We start from the raw sequence: 23,449 nt of genomic DNA on the forward strand, positions 1-23,449 counted from the left end.
GTGAGGGGTGTTAGTATTCAGTGGATGGCGTGAAAAAGAAAAATGATTAGGACTCTGAATTAGAGCTAGTAAACCTGGTCTCGGAATCTTCTCTGTGTGCTTACCTACCAAGTGAACTATATCTGAATGGGAGCACAGTGTATTGAAGTGACATGAACCACTATTTCTTCACCCTTAGTAAAACAAACAGTGGAAAAAAAACAGGTATAGCAATGATGGCAAATATCAACCACAGGTATTGTGTTCGAAATAAAGTGTGTTGCTCTATACAATAAAGTCAATCCCAAAAAAGCTGATAGTGATTAACAAAAAAAAGTCCAGTTCAAAAAGAAGGTTCACTTGCAAAGGTTTCTGCCCCAAATAAAAGGATATCTAATCCTCCAGATTACCTCAAGAAAAAATAAAGACAGAGGGACGCATACTGTATGATGCAAACAAATCAACGTTGTACAAGTATGCAAGAAAAATTATGATAAAAACATGTTCTGAATAAAACAGGATACAGATATGGTGCCTGAGTAGATGGTGCTGCCCTATTAAGGGGGGGGGGGGGGGAATTCTCCCAGGCCCCTCATGACCTCCGCCAACGTCCTCCGTGAGTCCCTGGTGTCTGAGAAAGGGGTAACCACCGATGTCGTACTGCTGGGCTGTGACTCCTTGCTGAAGTGCTGCTCCTCTGTGCAGATGGCGTATGGAAGTCACGCTTGTTGCTGGAGCCCTAAACGTTGCGGTTGACGTCTTCCTCGTTCACCTCCTAAACCGGGAAGGATTCCCCATGACGCGACCGGACACGAAGGACAGCCAACGAGACTTCCGGGTTTAGGTGAAAGAGGAAGACGCCAACCGCAACACTTCAGGCTGCGGCAACGAGCGCGACCCCCCTACACCATCTGCACAGAGGAGTCGCACTTCAGCAAGGAGTCACAGCCCAGCAGTAACACATCGGTGGTTACCTCTGTCAGACGCCAGGGACCCACCGAGAACGTCGGCGGAGGTCGTGGGGATCGGGAGAACTCCCCCATAATAGGGCAGCACAATCTACTCAGGCAATATATCCTGTTTTATTCATTACATGTTTTTATCATTATTTTTCTTGCATACTTATATAAAGTTGATTTGTTTGCATCACATGCACCCCTTTCTTTCATTTATTTTTCTTGAGCTTCCACGTGTGAGGCATGTGAACCCTTATTGGGCAGGAATGGTCTGTTCAGAGTTTTATTTGTTTATTTTGCCTTGTTGTTACTGATGGCGCATGTCCTAAAGGACCAAAGAAAGATTTGTGATGGGTAACATTACTGTCCCTCTGGGACACATTTACTCGGTATCTAGGTATTTACAGGTATCTCAAGAACAACAAGTTCCTCAGAGCTTCCCGGACCAATGTTTTTTTTTTTTTTTTTTTTAATTGTGAAAATGGGCCGTTTTTTTTCTTTAAAACATGAAACAAATGTTAAAATTGAAGATAAACTGCGTGTGCATTTTCGATTTATTGCAAAGCCAGTACATTGCTAAATTGGACTGGGGATTGTTGCATAGACTGTAAATAAGTGTGTACCCATCTATATATTTGCTATGAAACAAAGGGGCCTATGCAGAGTCGTCCGAATACATGCCATTCGGCATGTATTCGGCAGAATTTGCTTCCCGTATGCACAGAGGCTTCCTTTAGTGGCGAAATTTGAAATTTTCGCCAGGAGATTTGCTAGGCGGCAGCATCCCGCCAATGTGTTGGCGAGAAGCGTGTTTTTTTTAAATTTCGCCATGTTTCTAGGTTCGGCATATGCAGGAAAGGGAAAAGTGTGGTATTCGGCATGTGTGCTTGAATTCTCAGCGCTGAAGTCGCCAATTGTGCGCGCCAGGAAAAAACGGCAGTAGCCGTCCAGTTCACTGGAAAGTGCTGTCAGTTAGTAAGGGGAAGCGGAGGAGCGGTCACGTGACCGCTCCCATCCAATGGGTCTGCAGCCGGTTCCCTACAGAGCCGTCATTGCCAGACAGAAGGTGGGGTGTGTGTGTGATCGCTGTCTCCCTTCTGCCCTGGTCCCTGCCCCCCTTCTGCTCTGGTCCCTGCCCCCCTTCTGCTCTGGTCCCTGCCCCCCTTCTGCTCCGGTCCCTGTCTCCTGTGTGTGTGTGTGCATTGTGTGCCTTGTGTGTGTGTGTGTTTGCATTGTGTGTGTGTATGTGTATGTGCATGCATGCATGTGTGTGTATGTGTGCATGTGTGTGTATGTGTGTATGTGTGCATGTGTGTATACATGTATGCATGTGTGTGTATGTGTGCATGTGTGTGTATGCATGTGTGTGTATGCATGTATGCATGTGTGTGTATGTGTACTGCTGCCGAGTGCGGGGCTTCAGATCGCGATCAGCTGCTGTGTTTGGGGGGAGGGGGGGGTCAGTATTGCTGCCGAGTGCAGGGCTTCACATTGCGATCAGCTGCTGGGCTTGGGGGGAGGGGGGGGGGTCAGTAGTGCTGCCGAGTGCGGGGCTTCACATTGCGATCAGCTGCTGGGCTTGGGGGGAGGGGGGGGGGGTCAGTAGTGCTGCCGAGTGCGGGGCTTCACATTGCGATCAGCTGCTGGGCTTGGGGGGAGGGGGGGTCAGTAGTGCTGCCGAGTGCAGGGCTTCACATTGCGATCAGCTGCTGGGCTTGGGGGGAGGGGGGGTCAGTAGTGCTGCCGAGTGCAGGGCTTCACATTGCGATCAGCTGCTGGGCTTGGGGGGAGGGCATCACGCTGTCACAAACCTTTGCCTTTGTGTATCAGTGCCTGTAAATGTGTGTATACAGTATCGTGTGTCTGTCTATCAGTGTATATTCCTGTGTGTCTGTCTAGCACTGTGTATTATTGTGTATCTGTCTGAGTATCAGTATGTATTGCTGTGTGTCTGTCTATCAGTATGTACACTGTCTGTCACTGAATGTCTATGACTGTAGCTAATAAAAATTGTTAAAGTGTAAAGAGAAGGTTTTTTTTCAGTATCTGCAGCTTCACAGTGCTTCTACCACTTTAACAGAGAGACGCGCGCTGTTTCTCTGGTATGTAACTATGCAGAAGCCGTCACTAAGACGCTGTGCCAGGAATGTGGTGTTTACTTTAGAAATTTCCCGCCCACTTGAATTGAAGTCTTGCGAGACTCACGAGCGTGACTTTCACCCGCAGTGACTGAAAATATAGCCAGATGTAAGTAGCTCAGTCTGAAATGGCGCGATTAACACTCGCCAATCATACACTTTGAGACTTGATTGACGATTTGTCCTTTCTGAATCAGGCTCAATAAATACGCCACAATGTTGAACTTTTACAAGAATGGCAATTTATTTTGCCGTTCCTCTCTGCATAGGCCCCAAAAATGGGTAATTCTGTATACTCTGTAATCGCTGTAGTTTGTTTTAGGCCAAAAATCCTCAATGGGGATTTTCACTCAAAAAGGGTCCTTAAAGAATATATAGAATTACCCCAAAGACACAGAGCGCAGACCTGTTCTGTACCCCACATTGTTTACATGTACATTGTGTTTTCAGTTATCATCACTTATGTTTTCCAAGAATCAGAAGGACAACGATCTTATTTAAGCAAGCATTCATAATATTTATAGAACACGCCCAGTCTTTTGAAGAAAAAAAATATATATTTATTACAATCCCTGCCTTATTCCTACTTTGTATTACCAGAAAGGGACCATCAAAGTAGGTTAAAGTGAATGGGTCATGTGTTACAGCCAAGCGTGCACATACATTTATTAAAACATTGCAAATATCTTGACAATAGGGAATAGCGTAAAAAGCAAAACTGGAAAAGAACATTTCCTTACTATGCTTAAAATACCTCATTTACTAAACGGCATTAGCAGTATTGCAGTGAATGCTACCACCATGTTTTAGTGAGTGTGGTTTTAATTAGAAAAACACGTGTTCAAGAATAAAGTATTTGCCATTCACAAGTACTTTCCGTTTTCTATACAACCTACATTTAGGTCCATATCAACTAAAGGGTGCTACATACACACACGTGCTAAAGCTTGGCATACTTTAGTGTATATGGACACTAGAGAGATATAATGTAGGTAGTAATACTTACAAATGTAATGAATGTATATGTATGGGGAGAGAGGGAGAGACAATTGAATGTATTCATGTGTTCACAACACTTTATTTCTCTCTGTTCACTGTCATTGTAAACAGAATTTCAAACTGCAAGCTGGACTCATCAAAGGAAAAAAAGCTCTGTGATAAATACAACAACTTTAGCCTGCTAATTCTGTGCTGCAGGCGTTCCTCTCCGCTCACATGACCAGAAGTTTTGTAAACACTGATCAAACAAAAACTGTCAGATGCTTTATTTTTTCGCGCTCTCTTTTGCTTGCAGGTCTTTGGAAGCACATCTAATGTTGAAAGCCGACAGCATTTCCTTGGAGGTCACATTAGCGGCTTTTATCAGCAGCCTTTCACCATCAGCTAAGAAGAAAGGAGAGCTTTTGAATGGAAGAAGAAACAAAACTTGCACATATCAGTAGTTGAAGCTAATCAGAGAAGTTACTTTTCACCCACATACTGATCGGTGTATGACCAAGCTTGCCAATTTCTGTATTGTAATTTATACACGGATGTCATCAGATTAGAAGGGGAAAAACTGGAATGGAGCCATTTAATAATAATAATAACAACAACAACAACAACACGCGCACACACACACAGTCCGTGAACGGAGCTCTGCACGCTGAATTTCCCGAACACCGAGTCATTGCCCCAAAGAAATTTCAATCTAGGTTCAGTGGGGGCATTGCAGTGACTTAAGAATGTTTTTTGTTTTTTTTATGGGTAAGAAAATTGGAAGGAAAAGGAGGTGGGCAGCCAAAAATGGGTGGTAGCCCGCCTCCCAAATGTTATAAGGGTGGATACCTCAGAGGACATGCCAAACTAAACATGGGCCACAGTTCTTCCGCCACTTGTTAAAATAAAGTGGCAGTGAGGAAACAAATGGAGTGGTTCAAACCAGACAGTGGGGGCGGCCATTGAACATCAGGAAATACCAGATTATTATAAGAACATTTCTTTTCTTCTCTAGCACTGACAATGTAGGCAGCACTGTGCGTAGAACTTTGCAGGCTCAATGAGTCTCTACCACATAGATCTTACAATTGATTTTTTGGGGGTGGTGATTTCAGAGAAATTGAGTGACTTGCCCAAGGTCACAAGCAGAGCCGACCCTGGGACTTATACCCGGTTCACTCACTACAAAAAGGCGGGCAGTGACATTACCAAGGAGCTCCTTCTTCAGACCCAAGGAAGGAATGTGTGACGGGCTGCCAAGAAACCACCTCCCAAAAATAATTCATGGAAAGCCCTAATCCACCCCCGAAGGCAAACACCTTCCAATGTAATAGATTTGTTAAGCAGCTTTCTCACGCTTGGTGCAGATTGTTATCCAACGGCATGTATGTTGTTTAAGACTAAGAAAAATGGTTCAAGTGTAGTCACACATCAAAAAAAACGGTCGTCGATAACGAATAACAAAATAGGAGAAAATGTAACAGGTTAAAGTTGGGGTTCTGTGGGGGGGGAAGGAGAATTCCCCAATCTCTTACAAAACATGATATACCAGTGTTTTTTAATGCAGTTACAAAAATAGGTGGTACCTTTTATTCTAGTGTGCCACCCGCATCATTCTTACTCTCAGGAATAGTAGTTTCAAAGGAAGTCATGCAGCGAATGGGACATTTGGACGTGGCCATCTCGTTGCGACCAAGTCTTCGCTGGCTTTGGCCGCTTCTCCAAGGTAAGTTAATTTAAAGATTAATTCAGTGGTATGGGTAGGGGGTTTAGGGTAAGGTGTGGCTAAGGATTTTTGTGAGGGGTATTAGGGATTTTTTTTATAGCGTAAGGGATAAGGTTAGTGACTTACCTTGGCGGCAAGGTGAGTAGCGGCTAAACGCAAGCGGAGACTTGGTCGCGGCAAAACGGACGAAACCACATGTCCTAGACTGTCATGCCACATAGGATGCAGAACACAGCGAGACAGCCATGCAGCATAGTAATATGCAGAACACAGCCATGCAGCATAGTAATATCCAGAAAACAGCCATGCAGCATAGTAATATGCAGAACCCAGCGAGACAGCCATGCAGCATAGTAATATGCAGAACCCAGCCATGCAGCATAGTAATATGCAGAACCCAGCGAGACAGCCATGCAGCATAGTAATATACAGAACACAGCCATGCAGCATAGTAATATGCAGAACCCAGCCATGCAGCATAGTAATATGCAGAACCCAGCGAGACAGCCATGCAGCATAGTAATATGCAGAACACAGCCATGCAGCATAGTAATATGCAGAACCCAGCGAGACAGCCATGCAGCATAGTAACATGCAGAACACAGCAAGACAGCCATGCAGCATAGTAATATGCAGAACAATGCAAGACAGCCATGCAGCATAGTAATATGCAGAACAAAGCCATGCAGCATAGTAATATGCAGAACCCAGCGAGACAGCCATGCAGCATAGTAATATGCAGAACACAGCGAGACAGCCATGCAACATAGTAATATGCAGAACACAGCGAGACAGCCATGCAGCATACTAATATGCAGAACACAGCCATGCAGCAAAGTAATATGCAGAACACAGCGAGACAGCCATGCAGCATAGTAATATGCAGAACACAGCGAGACAGCCATGCAGCATAGTAATATGCAGAACACAGCGAGACAGCCATGCAGCATACTAATATGCAGAACACAGCGAGATAGCCATGCAGCATAGTAATATGCAGAACACAGCGAGACAGCCATGCAGCATAGTAATATGCAGAACACAGCCATGCAGCATAGTAATATGCAGAACCCAGCGAGACAGCTATGCAGCATAGTAATACGCAGAACACAGCGAGACAGCCATGCAGCATAGTAATATGCAGAACATAGCGAGACAGCCATGCAGCATAGTAACATGCAGAACACAGCGAGACAGCCATGCAGCATAGTAATATGCAGAACCCAGCGAGACAGCCATGCAGCATAGTAATATGCAGAACACAGCAAGACAGCCATGCAGCATAGTAATACGCAGAACACAGCAAGACAGCCATGCAGCATAGTAATACGCAGAACACAGCCATGCAGCATAATAATATGAAGAACACCGCCATGCAGCATAGTAATATGCAGAACACAGCAAGACAGCCATGCAGCATAGTAATATGCAGAACACGGCGAGACAGCCATGCAGCATAGTAATATGCAGAACAATGTAAGACAGCCATGCAGCATAGTAATATGCAGAACACAGCAAGACAGCCATGCAGCATAGTAATATGCAGAACAATGCAAGACAGCTATGCAGCACAGTAATACGCAGAACACAGCCATGCAGCATAGTAATATGCAGAACCCAGGGAGACAGCCATGCAGCATAGTAATATGCAGAACAATGCAAGACAGCCATGCAGCATAGTAATATGCAGAACAGAGCCATGCAGCATAGTAATATGCAGAACCCAGCGAGACAGCCATGCAGCATAGTAATATGCAGAACAATGCAAGACAGCCATGCAGCATAGTAATATGCAGAACCCAGCGAGACAGCCATGCAGCATAGTAATATGCAGAACAATGCAAGACAGCCATGCAGCATAGTAATATGCAGAACCCAGCGAGACAGCCATGCAGCATAGTAATATGCAGAACCCAGCGAGACAGCCATGCAGCATAGTAATATGCAGAACACAGCGAGACAGCCATGCAGCATAGTAATATGCAGAACACAGCAAGACAGCCATGCAGCATAGTAATATGCAGAACAATGCAAGACAGCCATGCAGCATAGTAATATGCAGAACAAAGCCATGCAGCATAGTAATATGCAGAACCCAGCGAGACAGCCATGCAGCATAGTAATATGCAGAACACAGCGAGACAGCCATGCAACATAGTAATATGCAGAACACAGCGAGACAGCCATGCAGCATACTAATATGCAGAACACAGCCATGCAGCAAAGTAATATGCAGAACACAGCGAGACAGCCATGCAGCATAGTAATATGCAGAACACAGCGAGACAGCCATGCAGCATAGTAATATGCAGAACACAGCGAGACAGCCATGCAGCATACTAATATGCAGAACACAGCGAGATAGCCATGCAGCATAGTAATATGCAGAACACAGCGAGACAGCCATGCAGCATAGTAATATGCAGAACACAGCCATGCAGCATAGTAATATGCAGAACCCAGCGAGACAGCTATGCAGCATAGTAATACGCAGAACACAGCGAGACAGCCATGCAGCATAGTAATATGCAGAACATAGCGAGACAGCCATGCAGCATAGTAACATGCAGAACACAGCGAGACAGCCATGCAGCATAGTAATATGCAGAACCCAGCGAGACAGCCATGCAGCATAGTAATATGCAGAACACAGCAAGACAGCCATGCAGCATAGTAATACGCAGAACACAGCAAGACAGCCATGCAGCATAGTAATACGCAGAACACAGCCATGCAGCATAATAATATGAAGAACACCGCCATGCAGCATAGTAATACGCAGAACACAGCAAGACAGCCATGCAGCATAGTAATACGCAGAACCCAGCGAGACAGCCATGCAGCATAGTAATACGCAGAACCCACTGAGACAGCCATGCAGCATAGTAATATGCAGAACAATGCGAGACAGCCATGCAGCATAGTAATATGCAGAACAATGCAAGACAGCCATGCAGCATAGTAATATGCAGAACACAGCCATGCAGCATAGTAATATGCAGAACACAGCAAGACAGCCATGCAGCATAGTAATATGCAGAACCCAGCAAGACAGCCATGCAGCATAGTAATATGCAGAACACGGCGAGACAGCCATGCAGCATAGTAATATGCAGAACAATGTAAGACAGCCATGCAGCATAGTAATATGCAGAACCCACTGAGACAGCCATGCAGCATAGTAATATGCAGAACAATGCGAGACAGCCATGCAGCATAGTAATATGCAGAACAATGCAAGACAGCCATGCAGCATAGTAATATGCAGAACACAGCCATGCAGCATAGTAATATGCAGAACACAGCAAGACAGCCATGCAGCATAGTAATATGCAGAACCCAGCAAGACAGCCATGCAGCATAGTAATATGCAGAACACGGCGAGACAGCGATGCAGCATAGTAATATGCAGAACAATGTAAGACAGCCATGCAGCATAGTAATATGCAGAACACAGCAAGACAGCCATGCAGCATAGTAATATGCAGAACCCAGCGAGACAGCCATGCAGCATAGTAATATGCAGAACAATGCAAGACAGCTATGCAGCACAGTAATACGCAGAACACAGCCATGCAGCATAGTAATATGCAGAACCCAGGGAGACAGCCATGCAGCATAGTAATATGCAGAACAATGCAAGACAGCCATGCAGCATAGTAATATGCAGAACAGAGCCATGCAGCATAGTAATATGCAGAACCCAGCGAGACAGCCATGCAGCATAGTAATATGCAGAACAATGCAAGACAGCCATGCAGCATAGTAATATGCAGAACCCAGCGAGACAGCCATGCAGCATAGTAATATGCAGAACCCAGCGAGACAGCCATGCAGCATAGTAATATGCAGAACACAGCGAGACAGCCATGCAGCATAGTAATATGCAGAACACAGCGAGACAGCCATGCAGCATAGTAATATGCAGAACCCAGCCATGCAGCATAGTAATATGCAGAACCAGCCATGCAGCATAGTAAAATGCAGAACACAGCGAGACAGCCATGCAGCATAGTAATACGCAGAACACAGCCATGCAGCATAGTAATATTCAGAACACAGCGAGACACCCATACAGCATAGTAATATGCAGAACACAGCGAGACAGCCATGCAGCATAGTAATATGCAGAACAATGCAAGACAGCCATGCAGCATAGTAATAAGCAGAACCCAGCGAGACAGCCATGCAGCATAGTAATATGCAGAACCCAGCGAGACAGCCATGCAGCATAGTAATATGCAGAACACAGCGAGATCACCATGCAGCATAGTAATATGCAGAACTATGCAAGACAGCCATGCAGCATAGTAATATGCAGAACAATGCAAGACAGCCATGCAGCATAGTAATATGCAGAACACAGCGAGACAGCCATGCAGCATAGTAATATGCAGAACACAGCCATGCAGCATAGTAATATGCAGAACACAGCAAGACAGCCATGCAGCATAGTAATATGCAGAACACAGCAAGACAGCCATGCAGCATAGTAATATGCAGAACCCAGCGAGATAGCCATGCAGCATAGTAATATGCAGAACGCAGCGAGACAGCCATGCAGCATAGTAATATGCAGAACAATGCAAGACAGCCATGCAGCATAGTAATATGCAGGACCCAGCGAGACAGCCATGCAGCATAGTAATATGCAGAACAATGCAAGACAGCCATGCAGCACAGTAATACGCAGAACACAGCCATGCAGCATAGTAATATGCAGAACCCAGCGAGACAGCCATGCAGCATAGTAATAGGCAGAACAATGCAAGACAGCCATGCAGCATAGTAATATGCAGAACACAGCAAGACAGCCATGCAGCATAGTAATATGCAGAACCCAGCGACAGCCATGCAGCATAGTAATATGCAGAACACAGCCATGCAGCATAGTAATATGCAGAACACAGCGAGACACCCATGCAGCATAGTAATATGCAGAACCCAGCAATGCAGCATAGTAATATGCAGAACCAGCCATGCAGCATAGTAATATGCAGAACCCAGCGAGACAGCCATGCAGCATAGTAATATGCAGAACACAGCGAGACAGCCATGCAGCATAGTAATACGCAGAACACAGCCATGCAGCATAGTAATATGCAGAACCCAGCCATGCAGCATAGTAATATGCAGAACCCAGCCATGCAGCATAGTAATATGCAGAACCCAGCGAGACAGCCATGCAGCATAGTAATATGCAGAACCCAGCCATGCAGCATAGTAATATGCAAAACCCAGCGAGACAGCCATGCAGCATAGTAATATGCAGAACCCAGCGAGACAGCCATGCAGTATAGTAATATGCAGAACACAGCGAGACAGCCATGCAGCATAGTAATATGCAGAACCCAGCGAGACAGCCATGCAGCATAGTAATATGCAGAACACAGCGAGACAGCCATGCAGCATAGTAATACGCAGAACACAGCCATGCAGCATAGTAATATGCAGAACCCAGCGAGACAGCCATGCAGCATAGTAATATGCAGAACCCAGCGAGACAGCAATGCAGCATAGTAATATGCAGAACCCAGCGAGACAGCCATGCAGCATAGTAATATGCAGAACCCAGCGAGACAGCCATGCAGCATAGTAATATGCAGAACCCAGCCATGCAGCATAGTAATATGCAGAACACAGCCATGCAGCATAGTAATACGCAGAACACAGCCATGCAGCATAGTAATACGCAGAACACAGCCACGCAGCATAGTAATATGCAGAACCCAGCCATGCAGCATAGTAATATGCAGAACCCAGCCATGCAGCATAGTAATATGCAGAACACAGTCATGCAGCATAGTAATATGCAGAACCCAGCGAGACAGCTATGCAGCATAGTAATATGCAGAACCCAGCGAGACAGCCATGCAGCATAGTAATACGCAGAACACAGTCATGCAGCATAGTAATATGCAGAGCACAGCGAGACAGCCATGCAGCATAGTAATATGCAGAACACAGCCATGCAGCATAGTAATATGCAGAACACACTGAGAAAACCATGCAGCATAGTAATATGCAGAACACAGCAAGGCAGCCATGCAGCATAGTAATATGCAGAACACAGCAAGGCAGCCATGCAGCATAGTAATATGCAAAACACAGCAAGGCAGCCATGCAGCATAGTAATATGCAAAACACAGCAAGGCAGCCATGCAGCATACTAATATGCAGAACACAGCCATGCAGCATAGTTGAATACAGAACATAGTGACATGGTAATGCAGCATCAACCAGGATTGCACAGCACTTGTATTCCTCTAAAAACAACACAATTCAGAACTTGAAAATACAATATAAATAAGACAACTTACCAAATAGAATGTCTACCTGTGGCTCAGACTTATCATGCCTTACGTCTGCAATCACTGCACAGTTAATATTGGTAGAGCGTACTTTTTCAGTGCTAATGGCTTCCAAAAATTCTCTGGGGGGAAAAAAAAACGGAAAACATGAACCTTCAACTAGTGTAGTGGTGGTACATTAAGTGGTAAATTACTAAGGAGCTGGGGTTCCTGGAATTGAGAAAAGAAGGGGGTACCTCCAGAAGTCCCCGCTGGTTCTGATTATACATAAAAATCACAATGTTAAAAAAAGAAGTAGGGGTATTGATTGCTAATTAAACCTTTGCATTCTTGTGTCATATTTATTTATAAAAAAGTTTTACCAGCAAGTAATACATTGAGAGTTACCTCTCGTTTTCAAGTATGTCCTGGGCACAGGTATGACAGATAGATGCTTACAAATACATGAGTACATTAGGTGAACAGGGTATACATTATATCTATAAAAACATTGCATTACATTAGGTGAACATGGTTATACATGAAGACATTGCATGAACAGTTAAAGATAAAATAAGTTATACGCATATGTAACAGTTACAGACCACATTAAAATGTGAGACAGCTTTAGTTTTGAAAGAACTTAGACTGGTGGTGGATTTGAGAGTCTCTGGTAGATTGTTCCAGTTTTGGGGTGCAAGGTAAGAGAAGGCGGAGCAGCCGGATACTTTGTTGAACCTTGTGACCATGAAAAGTCCCTTGATATGGTATATCCACAACTTTTAATGGCACTAGGATTGCCATCTGGCTAAAACATGACAAAAAACTTCCAGACACTAAAGGTTTTATATTGGACAGGATGATGCTTCCCATGTAACATGCAGGATACTTGAAGGCCAGCTTTATCCTGAAATGTTTAAATTGCTAATCTTAATTCCCTTGGATTGGCTGAACCCCCACGGGAAATATGAACCCACCTTAAATGTTATACACACACTAGGGATGATGTATCAAAGCAGAGAAAATTGGTTTCACAGACAGCACCATTTTCTCGCTTTAATTTTTACGAAAATTAAGAGTTTCCTACAAGTGATGCACGTTATTAGCCCGTTACGTTTACACTACCGCCGATCTTTTTTGATGCTAATAAACAAAATGTGAAAAAATATTGCTTGCTGATATAGAATTTGTTCATAATATGTCCAGCCTTACCCCAGCTCCAACACATATATTTAATGTCCCCTCTTTTATTGCATCCTGTAGAACAATCTAATTCATATACTGTATAAAATAATCTCTCACTCCACCTACTGAGCAAACAGGAGTAAAGTCCCTGCACGCATTGAAGATAAAAACATTGAATCCAAAATTGCCTTGATGCACCCCATTTAAAAATCATCTTGGTGTCCTACCAGAATAGCTTTTAAAATGCAAACCCCCTGAAGTTAATATTTGTGGAATCGCACCGTTTAGTAAATATGGGCTGTTATCTATTGGTCTCAAGTGCAAAATGGTATTATTTTGCAGCAGGAAGTCTTTCATACACAAACCTTGGATAATCCTAATTAAATATATGCATTATACTCAGTAAATATTAAACTTTTCTAAATACACTAAACATTTATTTTTTTGCCAAAGTAAAACTACTTGTAACATGTTTAAATACAATGAATGACCTTTAAACTAGGAAGACCCTGACTGGGGTCAGATATGATCTGTACAAGACATCTGATAGGAATAGTATTAAAACATAATAGCCTCTCTATTAGCACTGGACATTTTCTCACCTAGTGGAGCGAACATTAAACTCGAAAGGACAAAACCGAACAGCAATTTCCTTTACTGACTTCAGCACCACTCCACTCCTGGAGGCAGCCATTTTATCCTGCATACACGATGCGCCTAATCAGCCAATCAGAAGAGCGAACTACACCTCCCAGACTCCTCCTCAACCAGATCAACCTGCTCCCACAGCAAAGCACTGTGGGAAATGTAGTTAATAAAGAACTTCGCTTCAAAGCTATGTTTTTTTTACACTGTGTGCTACCTACCACATTCGATTCTGTTGTGCTGTATGTCTAGACATCACATTGTAAGGTATCAAGACAAACATCACATTATAAACATATGTTTTTGTTGAAGTGATTAATTAATGAGTGTTCTTACATCTGACACAGATTTCTTATGTTTACTAAGGCCGTGCTTATAGTGCCGGCGACGCGAATTCGCCCAAAAACAAAAGCATTTCCGCCGCCTCGCACGCGACGACGACAAGCGCCGCCCCGAAAACCCGGCCCGGCAAAATTTGATATTTCAAGGGCCGTCGCGTCACGTGACGGCCCTTTAACAAATCAAATTGCGGGAATCCCACGATGCCGCCGACCGGCGAAACATAACTGTCACCCATCGTATCGCCGTCGCCGGCACTATAGGCAAAGCCTAAGCTTGCACCACCGGAGGTAAAGAAGTTCTAGGGTTACCAGAGATGGCTTCTCCAAAAATACTGACACAAAGATTAAAAATCTGACCCGCTTGAAAAATCGGTGGGGAAGTATTTTATTTATAAATTATCTGACCGTTACTTACTTTTTTCTAAATTTCACTCCACGTATGCACCATTTCATATTCTTTTTTGGGGAAAAAATCTGGGGAGGGGTTTGGGGATTGAGCACCCTCCCAGCATTTTTTACGAATAGAATATGAAATTGTGTAAACTTGGAGTGAAATGTAAAAAAAATGACAGTCAGATCATTTATAAATAACATAGCTGCAGTCATACTTGGTGATCAATACTGATCTTAAGGCTCCTCTCCCACTACTTTGTTGCAATCCCCCTCATTTTCTCACCCTCCCTCTCACCCCCCTCATCCTAACCCTCCTTCCTCATCATCCTCCCACACCACCATCCTCCTCTCCCACCACCACCGCCTCCTCCTCGTCCTTCCTCACCACCACCCTCCTCCTCGTTCCTTTATTTATTTATAAAAAAAAATTACCAGGAAGTAATACATTGAGAGTTACCTCTCGTTGTCAAGTATGTCCTGGGCATAGAGTTATGACAAATAATACGTGGTTACAAATACATAGTGACTTAAGTGAATAGGGTATACACTATATACAAGATATTGCATGCACAGTTAGAGATAATATATATTATAGACGTATGCAACAGTTACAGATCAGATGAAAATGTGAGACAGCCTTAGTTTTGAATGAACTTAGACTAGTGGTGGATGTGAGAGTCTCCGGTAGGTTGTTCCAGTTTTGGGGTGCACGGTAAGAAGGAGGAACGGCCGGATACTTTGCTGAACCTTGGGACCATGAACAGTCTTTTGGAGTCAGATCTCAGATGATAAATGCTGCATGTGGTAGGGGTGAGGAGCTCAGGTACATGGGTAGCTTGCCCAAGAAAGTATTTGAAGGCAAGACAGGAGAGATGAACTTTGCACCTAGACTCAAGTGGTGACCAATCTAGTTCTTTGTGCATTTTGCAGTAATGTGTGTGGTAGTTGCATTGTAGAACAAAACGGCATTTTGAATTGTAGAGGGTATCAAGTTTGCTAAGGTGGGTTTGGGGTGCCGAGCCGTATACTATGTTGATACGATAATTGGCATTAGCATCTGCTGTGCGATACGCTTTCTGACCAGCAGAAATAGGGAGGATTTGTTCCTGTAAAGTACACCTAGTTTGGCATAGGTTTTGGATGTCAGGGTATCAATGTGCATCCCAAATGTTAAATGGGAGTCAAACCATATGCCCATGTATTTAAAACTAGTAACAAGAGCTAGGGTGCTATTAGCTTTGGTTCTGATCTGGAGCTTGTCATTGGAAGCTTAAAAAATTTAACCTGGGTCCCAAATACAGCTAAACCCCGTTATAACGCGGGTCTCGGGGTCCACCCCGAGACCACCGCGTTACTAACGGGGTCGCGAAAAGAAAAAAATGGCCGCCGCTTTAGCGCATATTCATCCCGCGGGGCAGGAGATGGGAGCGGGGATGTCCCTCCTGTCCCCGCTTCCCCCTGTCACCGCGGGACAGGCCGCGGGGCAGGAGATGGGAGCGGGGATGTCTCTCCTGTCCCCGCTTCCCCCTGTCACCGCGGGACAGGCCGCGGGGCAGGAGATGGGAGCGGGGATGTCCCTCCTGTCCCCGCTTCCCCCTGTCACCGCGGGACAGGCCGCGGGGCAGGAGATGGGAGCGGGGATGTCCCTCAGGTCGCCGCTTACCTCAGATCCCTCCACGTGCCCGGTGCTCCTGCTGCCTGCATGGAGGTGGTAGCGGGGGGTTTCTTCTCCCCACCGCTGTCCCCGGTGCTCCCGCTGTCTGCGCGGGAGGAGGGGGGGGAGCGGGTGGTGGTGCTGGTCACGGCCTTTCCTCTGCTCCGACCCCACCCCCCGTCTGTGTAGAGTGAGAGAGTGTGTGTGTATGTATAAATGGGAGAGAAAGTGTGTGTGTGTATATGGGTGTGTGTATGTGGGTGTGAGTGTGTGTAAGTGTCTGTGAGTGTGTGTAAGTGTCTGAGTGTGTGTGTAAGTGTGTGTAAGTGTGTGTGAGTGTCTGTGAGTGTCTAAGTGTGTGTAAGTGTGTGTAAGTGTGTGTGAGTGTGTGTGAGTGTGTGTGAGTGTGCGTGAGTGTGCGTAAGTGTGCGTAAGTGTGCGTAAGTGTGTGTGGGTGTGTGTGAGTGGGTGTGAGTGTATGTGAGTGTGTGTGAGTGTGTGTAAGTGTGTGTAAGTGTGCGTGAGTGTGCGTAAGTGTGTGTAAGTGTGTGTGAGTGTCTGTGAGTGTCTGTAAGTGTGTGTGAGTGTCTGTGAGTGTGTGTGAGTGTGTGTGAGTGTGTGTGAGTGTGCGTAAGTGTGCGTAAGTGTGCGTGAGTGTGTGTGAGTGTGTGTGAGTGTCTGAGTGTGTGTGTAAGTAAGTGTAAGAGCCGGAGCGGGAGGTGGGAGGTTTGACAGGGAGGGGGGGCGTGGCTTGAGCGGAGGGACCCGCTACTCTCCCCCCCCTCCCTCCACGGACTGCAGGAGGGAGCTGCTACTCTCCCCCCCCCCCCTCCACGGGCTGCAGGAGGGACCCGCTACTCTCCCCCCCCTCCCCGGACTGCAGGAGGGAGCTGCTACTCTCCCCCCCCTCCCCGGACTGCAGGAGGGAGCTGCTACTCTCCCCCCCCTCCCCGGACTGCAGGAGGGAGCTGCTACTCTCCCCCCACTCCCTCCACTGGCTGCAGGAGGGACCCGCTACTCTCCCCCCCCCTCCCTCCACGGACTCGGGCTGGAGCACTCATACATACACACATACACACATACACACACACGCGCGCACACACATGCAGGCACTCACGCACTCACACACACACACACACACAGACAGGCACTCGCACTCACACACACAGACCGCTAACCCCCCCCCCCCCCCCGCCGCAGTACAGGGCCCGCCGTAGCCGCAGCGCAGGGCCCCGCCACCCCCCCACCCCCCCCCCACAGCACAATGACTTCCCACCCCCTTAACTTTGTCAAACAAAAGTCACAAGACGTTGTACAGGCAAAATACATCTGTTAAAGTGCAGTTGTCTGTTTATTTCTATATAATAATTGTGTGCAGTGTGTCAGTGTGTGCAGTGTGAGCAATGAGCAGTGTGTGTGCAGTGTGTCAGTGTGTGCAGTGTGAGCAATGAGCAGTGTGTGTGCAGTGTGCAGTGTGTGTGCAGTGTGTCAGTGTGTGCAGTGTGAGCAATGAGCAGTGTGTGTGCAGTGTGCAGTGTGTGTGCAGTGTGTCAGTGTGTGCAATGTGAGCAATGAGGAGTGTGTGTGCAGTGTACAGTGTGTGTGCAGTGTGTCAGTGTGTGCAGTGTGAGCAATGAGCAGTGTGTGTGCAGTGTGCAGTGTGTGTGCAGTGTGTCAGTGTGTGCAGTGTGAGCAATGAGCAGTGTGTGTGCAGTGTGCCAGTGTGTGCAGTGTGAGCAATGAGCAGTGTGTGTGCAGAGTGCAGTGTGTGTGCAGTGTGGCAGTGTGAGCAATGAGCAGTGTGTGCAGTGAGTGTGTGCAGTGTGTGCAGTGTGTGCAGTGTGTGCAGTGTGTTTTTATTTTTTAAAACGGGAGCCACGGGAAAACCGCGTTATAACCGAATCGCGGTATAATGAGGCGCGTTATAACGGGGTTTAGCTGTACCATTGTTACAGTCTCGCCAGTGTTTAAAAACAGTTTGTTTTGGGAAATCCAATTTTCAAGTCTCAAAAAGTCAGACTGAAGTATGTGTTGAAGGTCAGAGAGGCTATGGCTGTGTGCATATAAGATTGTGTCATCTGCATACAGGCATACCCCGCATTAACGTACGCAATGGGACCGGAGGATGTATGTAAAGCGAAAATGTACTTAAAGTGAAGCACTCCCTTTTTTCCACTTATCGATGCATGTACTGTACAGCAAACGTAATATACGTGCATAACTGATGTAAATAATGCTTTTGTAACAGGCTCTATAGTCTCCCCACTTGCGCGCAGCTTTGGTATAGGTAGGGAGCCGGTATTGCTGTTCAGGATGTTCTGACAGGCGCATGCGTGAGCTGCCGTTTGACTATTGGGCGATATGTACTTACTCGGGAGTGTACTTAAAGTGAGTGTCCTTAAAGCGGGGTATGCCTGTACATGTGTATTGAAGCTCCCTTACAAGCTGTAGGAAGATCATTGATGAACACAGAGAAGAGTAGAGGCCCCAAAGCAGAGCCTTGCGGGACAACACAGGTGATATCCAAGGGGTTGGAGTTAGAGCCTGAGATAGAAACATGTTGGGATCTACTTGATAGGTAGGAATGAAACCAGTTTAAGGTGTGCTTCCCTATTTCAGAGCACTGGAGTTTGTTAAGCAAGTGTAACATTTCCCCCCCCCCCCCCCCACCCGCCCTCTGGGAGGTTTCACTGCTACACGGTGTGGTGTGGTGCATACTTACTGGCTCACAGTAGATCTAAGGTTCCCGCATTGTTGTAGGGGAGAACAGAACAGGCTTCTTGGGTAGTAACTGATTCATACTCACGGTGACAGCACCTCAACCTCTTGCAGGCCTCAGGGATGTTGGGACAATCCCTACAGGGGCACTTCTTGCCCTCCCCCTAATAGATTGCAGTCTCAGGCAGGAAGGTGTATGTGAACAGGAACACACTTTATTCTACGCACTGCAGATGGTTAGCATACACAGCTCCCACAGTGGTTACAACAGTTCTTGGGGCTTCACCCTCAGGATGTACCCTGGACCTCCATTGCGGGTACAGGGCTCCCACAGCAGTCCTGGCTCTTCCCTGATTCCCTATTAGAGCCAGAGGTATGGTCTCACTCCTAACTCCCCAAGGGAAGAAGGCAGTAAGTGCACAGCCAATCCACACCTGGGTGAGAACCTATCTCTCTCAAGGGTAGAGACAACTCACTAACTTTGGTAGTGCAGCCCCTTAAGTACAAGAAAAGCAGGAACCAGGTCTGAGTCCCTGATTGGACACACAGGCCTAGTCGCACTGCCTCCCCTGTGACTCACTGAAGCTGCTGGGTGTGGGGAAAACCCAGGATTAGCCCTGGCAGGCCTGCTGTTACCAGGGCTTACTGCCAGGAGAAGGGCAGACTGGTAGCCAGAAACCAGTCCTGGCTACATTCTCCCTCTGGTGGAATCCAATGGTTCCCACTTGGAGCCAAATTTACGGCTCCCTCCTGATGAGTAACCTGGAACAATAATACAATAATGACATTAACCACCAATAACAATGGTATACAGTTAATAATACCGTCACATGCACACGCAGGTTTATACCCACCCACCTTGGGATGGTGATAACAATAACATGAATTACTCCAACATGAGGAATCACTTTTTTTTAAATGGTAATGCCTAGGGTCAGGTTTCTTTACTATCCTCCCCTCATGGCCTGCCACTTTGACAAAGTAGACCATGACTGGACCATTCTCAGGCCGATATTGTACCCGATCCATAAAGATCCCACGGCCTACACTCAAGACCCTCATGAGATAGCATATCCTTTCCTCAGTTTGATAGGCAGAGAATCTGCTCTTAGTACTCAGATAGTCAATGACAGCACCTCGGAGCCAAGACTCTCTATTAGCCTCGATCTCCCTTATAATAGGCTAGGGAACATAAGGTACTCATACCCATGAGACGGCCTGTATCTGGACACTATGGCCCTATCTGCTCTACTGAGCTTGGTCAGTTTCTTGCTTTGAGCCTTTCCTGTTAAGACCCATTAAGTATGTTCTTCTGGGCCATCTCTTGATATAATATGTTTCTATTTTTGTGTGTTTGTCACATAAAGATTTTATTTTTTACAAGAGTAAATGTTACGTTTTTTGGTATACTGATTTATTCTACCCGTCACTAGTGCAGCTGAGGATGTTTCCTGTTATTTTTTTTACACGTTTTAATTTGTTCCCTCATTACACCTTACCTTTTATTACCATTTCTAGACTGATGCTTATATGCCCCTCTTCCCCCCTCACCTTCCTTCCCCCATTTAGATATCCTTTCATTTAATCAGTCTGATCGCCAATGTCACAAACATGTATTTGTTATCCTTGTGCATTATCAGCAGCAGTTGCTAGCAGTCCATCGCGAGCAATGTAGGAACACACCGCGCCTAATTCAGAAAGGAAGGAGTCACCATCTCCCGGTCATCTGTACATGGCAGTAATCTGAGGCTTAAATCATTGGGCTAGACCAGGAACAGCATGCCTATTATACTTTGTGTTATATATATGAGATCCCCTTCTCTGGATAACCATTATGAACCCTTGAAACACTACAGCTACTGTACGTATTGAAATTGTTATGCATTGGCACTTGTTTTGATGCCCAAATCTTTTTTGGATCAAGTAAAATGCAGCTGGATTTTATGTAAGGGATTTGGTCCAAACTTCATTACATGGCTAATGGCCTTATAGAGTTGCCGTCGGCTAAAGTACCTGTAAACGTTCTCCTGGAGAAAGAAATGTCTCAATAGACTGGTCATTCACAAGTATATAGTGTATACCAGGACCATAAGTTGGTTTTAAGCTCACCCATTCCATTTTTGATTAGCAATAATCTATTTTATGTCAGGGATCCCATCCTGTGGCAAAACACTGTGAAATAGGGGGCTCAACGTCATTTATCCCTTGGAATATAAAATGTTCACTAATTAGAAGCTGGAGCATGAATAACTTCAGCCTCCTTCCCTCTCTGCCCTTTTCCATGTTCCCAATGCTTCTTCCCCCTCACTGCCACACATACAGATGTAGCAAGACTTATATCCCTGGCACCGCCATAGTTTTGAAGCAGAGGGGGGTCTCCGGTGCTGAACTTTATTCTGGAGCCCATTCATTTCAGCTTTGGGACCCCTGCTTCCAGAGATACAGACCTCCATTGGGGGTGCTGGTAGCGGTTTGGTTAGCAGAGCTCAACGTAAAGGGCTTCCTATTGGCCCACGTGACCGGGAGCTTTAAGCTTTGCTGAGATACCAACACCGCCTTTGGAGGTCTGTATTTCGGGAAGCAGGGGTATATACCAACACCACCTTCGGAGGTCTGTATCTCGGGAAGCAGGGGTATATACCAACACCGCCTTCAGAGTTCTGTATCTCGGGAAGCAGGGGTATATACCAACACCGCCTTCAGAGGTCTGTATCTCGGGAAGCAGGGGTATATATCAACACCACCTTCGGAAGTTTCTATCTCGGGAAGCAGGGGTATATACCAACATCGCCTTCGGAGGTCTGTATCTCGGGAAGCAGGGGTATATACCAACACCGCCTTCGGAGGTTTCTATCTCGGGAAGCAGGGGTAATACCAACATCGCCTTTAGAGTTCTGTATCTCGGGAAGCAGGGGTATATACCAACATCGCCTTCGGAGGTTTCTATCTCGGGAAGCAGGGGTATATACCAACACCGCCTTCGGAGGTCTGTATCTCGGGAAGCAGGGGTATATACCAACATCGCCTTCGGAGGTCTGTATCTCGGGAAGCAGGGGTATATACCAACACCACCTTCAGAGTTCTGTATCTCGGGAAGCAGGGGTATATACCAACACCGCCTTCGGAGGTTTCTATCTCGGGAAGCAGGGGTATATACCAACACCGCCTTCGGAGGTCTGTATCTCGGGAAGCAGGGGTATATACCAACACCGCCTTCGGAGGTTTCTATCTCGGGAAGCAGGGGTATATACCAACACCGCCTTCGGAGGTTTCTATCTCGGGAAGCAGGGGTATATACCAACACCACCTTCGGAGGTCTGTATCTCGGGAAGCAGGGGTATCTACCAACACCACCTTCAGAGGTCTGTATCTCGGGAAGCAGGGGTATATACCAACACCGCCTTCGGAGGTCTGTATCTCGGGAAGCAGGGGTATATACCAACATCGCCTTCGGAGGTCTGTATCAAGGGAAGCAGGGGTATATACCAACACCGCCTTCGGAGGTCTGTATCTCGGGAAGCAGGGGTATATACCAACACCGCCTTCAGAGGTCTGTATCTCGGGAAGCAGGGGTATATACCAACACCGCCTTCGGAGGTCTGTATCTCGGGAAGCAGGGGTATATACCAACACCGCCTTCGGAGGTTTCTATCTTGGGAAGCAGGGGTATATACCAACACCGCCTTCGGAGGTTTCTATCTTGGGAAGAAGGGGTAATACCAACACCGCCTTTGGAGGTCTGTATCCAGGGAAGCAGGGGTATATACCAACACCGCCTTCGGAGGTCTGTATCTCGGGAAGCAGGGGTATATACCAACACCGCCTTCAGAGGTCTGTATCTCGGGAAGCAGGGGTATATACCAACACCGCCTTCGGAGGTCTGTATCTCGGGAAGCAGGGGTATATACCAACACCGCCTTCGGAGGTTTCTATCTCGGGAAGAAGGGGTAATACCAACACCGCCTTCAGAGGTCAGTATCTCGGGAAGCAGGGGTATATACCAACATCGCCTTCGGAGGTCTGTATCTCGGGAAGCAGGGATATATACCAACACCGCCTTCAGAGGTCTGTATCTCGGGAAGCAGGGGTATATACCAACATCGCCTTCGGAGGTCTGTATCTCGGGAAGCAGGGGTATATACCAACATCGCCTTCAGAGGTCTGTATCTCGGGAAGCAGGGGTATATACCAACATCGCCTTCGGAGGTCTGTATCTCGGGAGCAGGGGTATATACCAACACCGCCTTCGGAGGTTTCTATCTCGGGAAGCAGGGGTATATACCAACACCGCTTTCGGATGTCTGTATCTCGGGAAGCAGGGGTATATACCAACATCGCCTTCGGAGGTCTGTATCTCGGGAAGCAGGGGTATATACCAACACCGCCTTCGGAGATCTGTATCTCGGGAAGCAGGGGTATATACCAACACCGCCTTCGGAGGTCTGT

At 46.4% G+C, this 23,449-nt stretch overlaps 1 protein-coding gene across 1 annotated transcript; it reads right to left on the bottom strand.

Annotated features, from left to right (window-relative positions):
- Positions 1 to 3,617: 3,617 nt before the first annotated feature.
- MRPL53 (mitochondrial ribosomal protein L53) lies at positions 3,618 to 13,981 on the bottom strand. Its single transcript, XM_075583036.1, has 3 exons — positions 13,855 to 13,981; positions 12,098 to 12,210; positions 3,618 to 4,456 (listed from the first exon to the last, which is right to left on the bottom strand). The coding sequence occupies exons 1-3, from the start codon at positions 13,956 to 13,958 to the stop codon at positions 4,338 to 4,340; spliced, it is 336 nt and encodes a 111-aa protein (XP_075439151.1). The 5' UTR covers positions 13,959 to 13,981; the 3' UTR covers positions 3,618 to 4,337.
- Positions 13,982 to 23,449: the final 9,468 nt, after the last annotated feature.

This window comes from Ascaphus truei, chromosome 2 (genome assembly GCF_040206685.1).
Source record: "Ascaphus truei isolate aAscTru1 chromosome 2, aAscTru1.hap1, whole genome shotgun sequence".
Taxonomy (NCBI): domain Eukaryota; kingdom Metazoa; phylum Chordata; class Amphibia; order Anura; family Ascaphidae; genus Ascaphus; species Ascaphus truei.

What these genes read in the sequence shown, in the direction of transcription:
- MRPL53 (XM_075583036.1), bottom strand. Translation starts at nt 13,958, where the DNA reads ATGCAGGATAAAATGGCTGCCTCCAGGAGTGGAGTGGTGCTGAAGTCA. An exon ending in TTTAATGTTCGCTCCACTAG is followed by an intron (nt 12,211 to 13,854) that starts GTGAGAAAATGT and finishes TTTTCCCCCCAG; the next exon opens with AGAATTTTTGGAAGCCATTA. An exon ending in ACAGGTAGACATTCTATTTG is followed by an intron (nt 4,457 to 12,097) that starts GTAAGTTGTCTT and finishes CTTTCTTCTTAG; the next exon opens with CTGATGGTGAAAGGCTGCTG.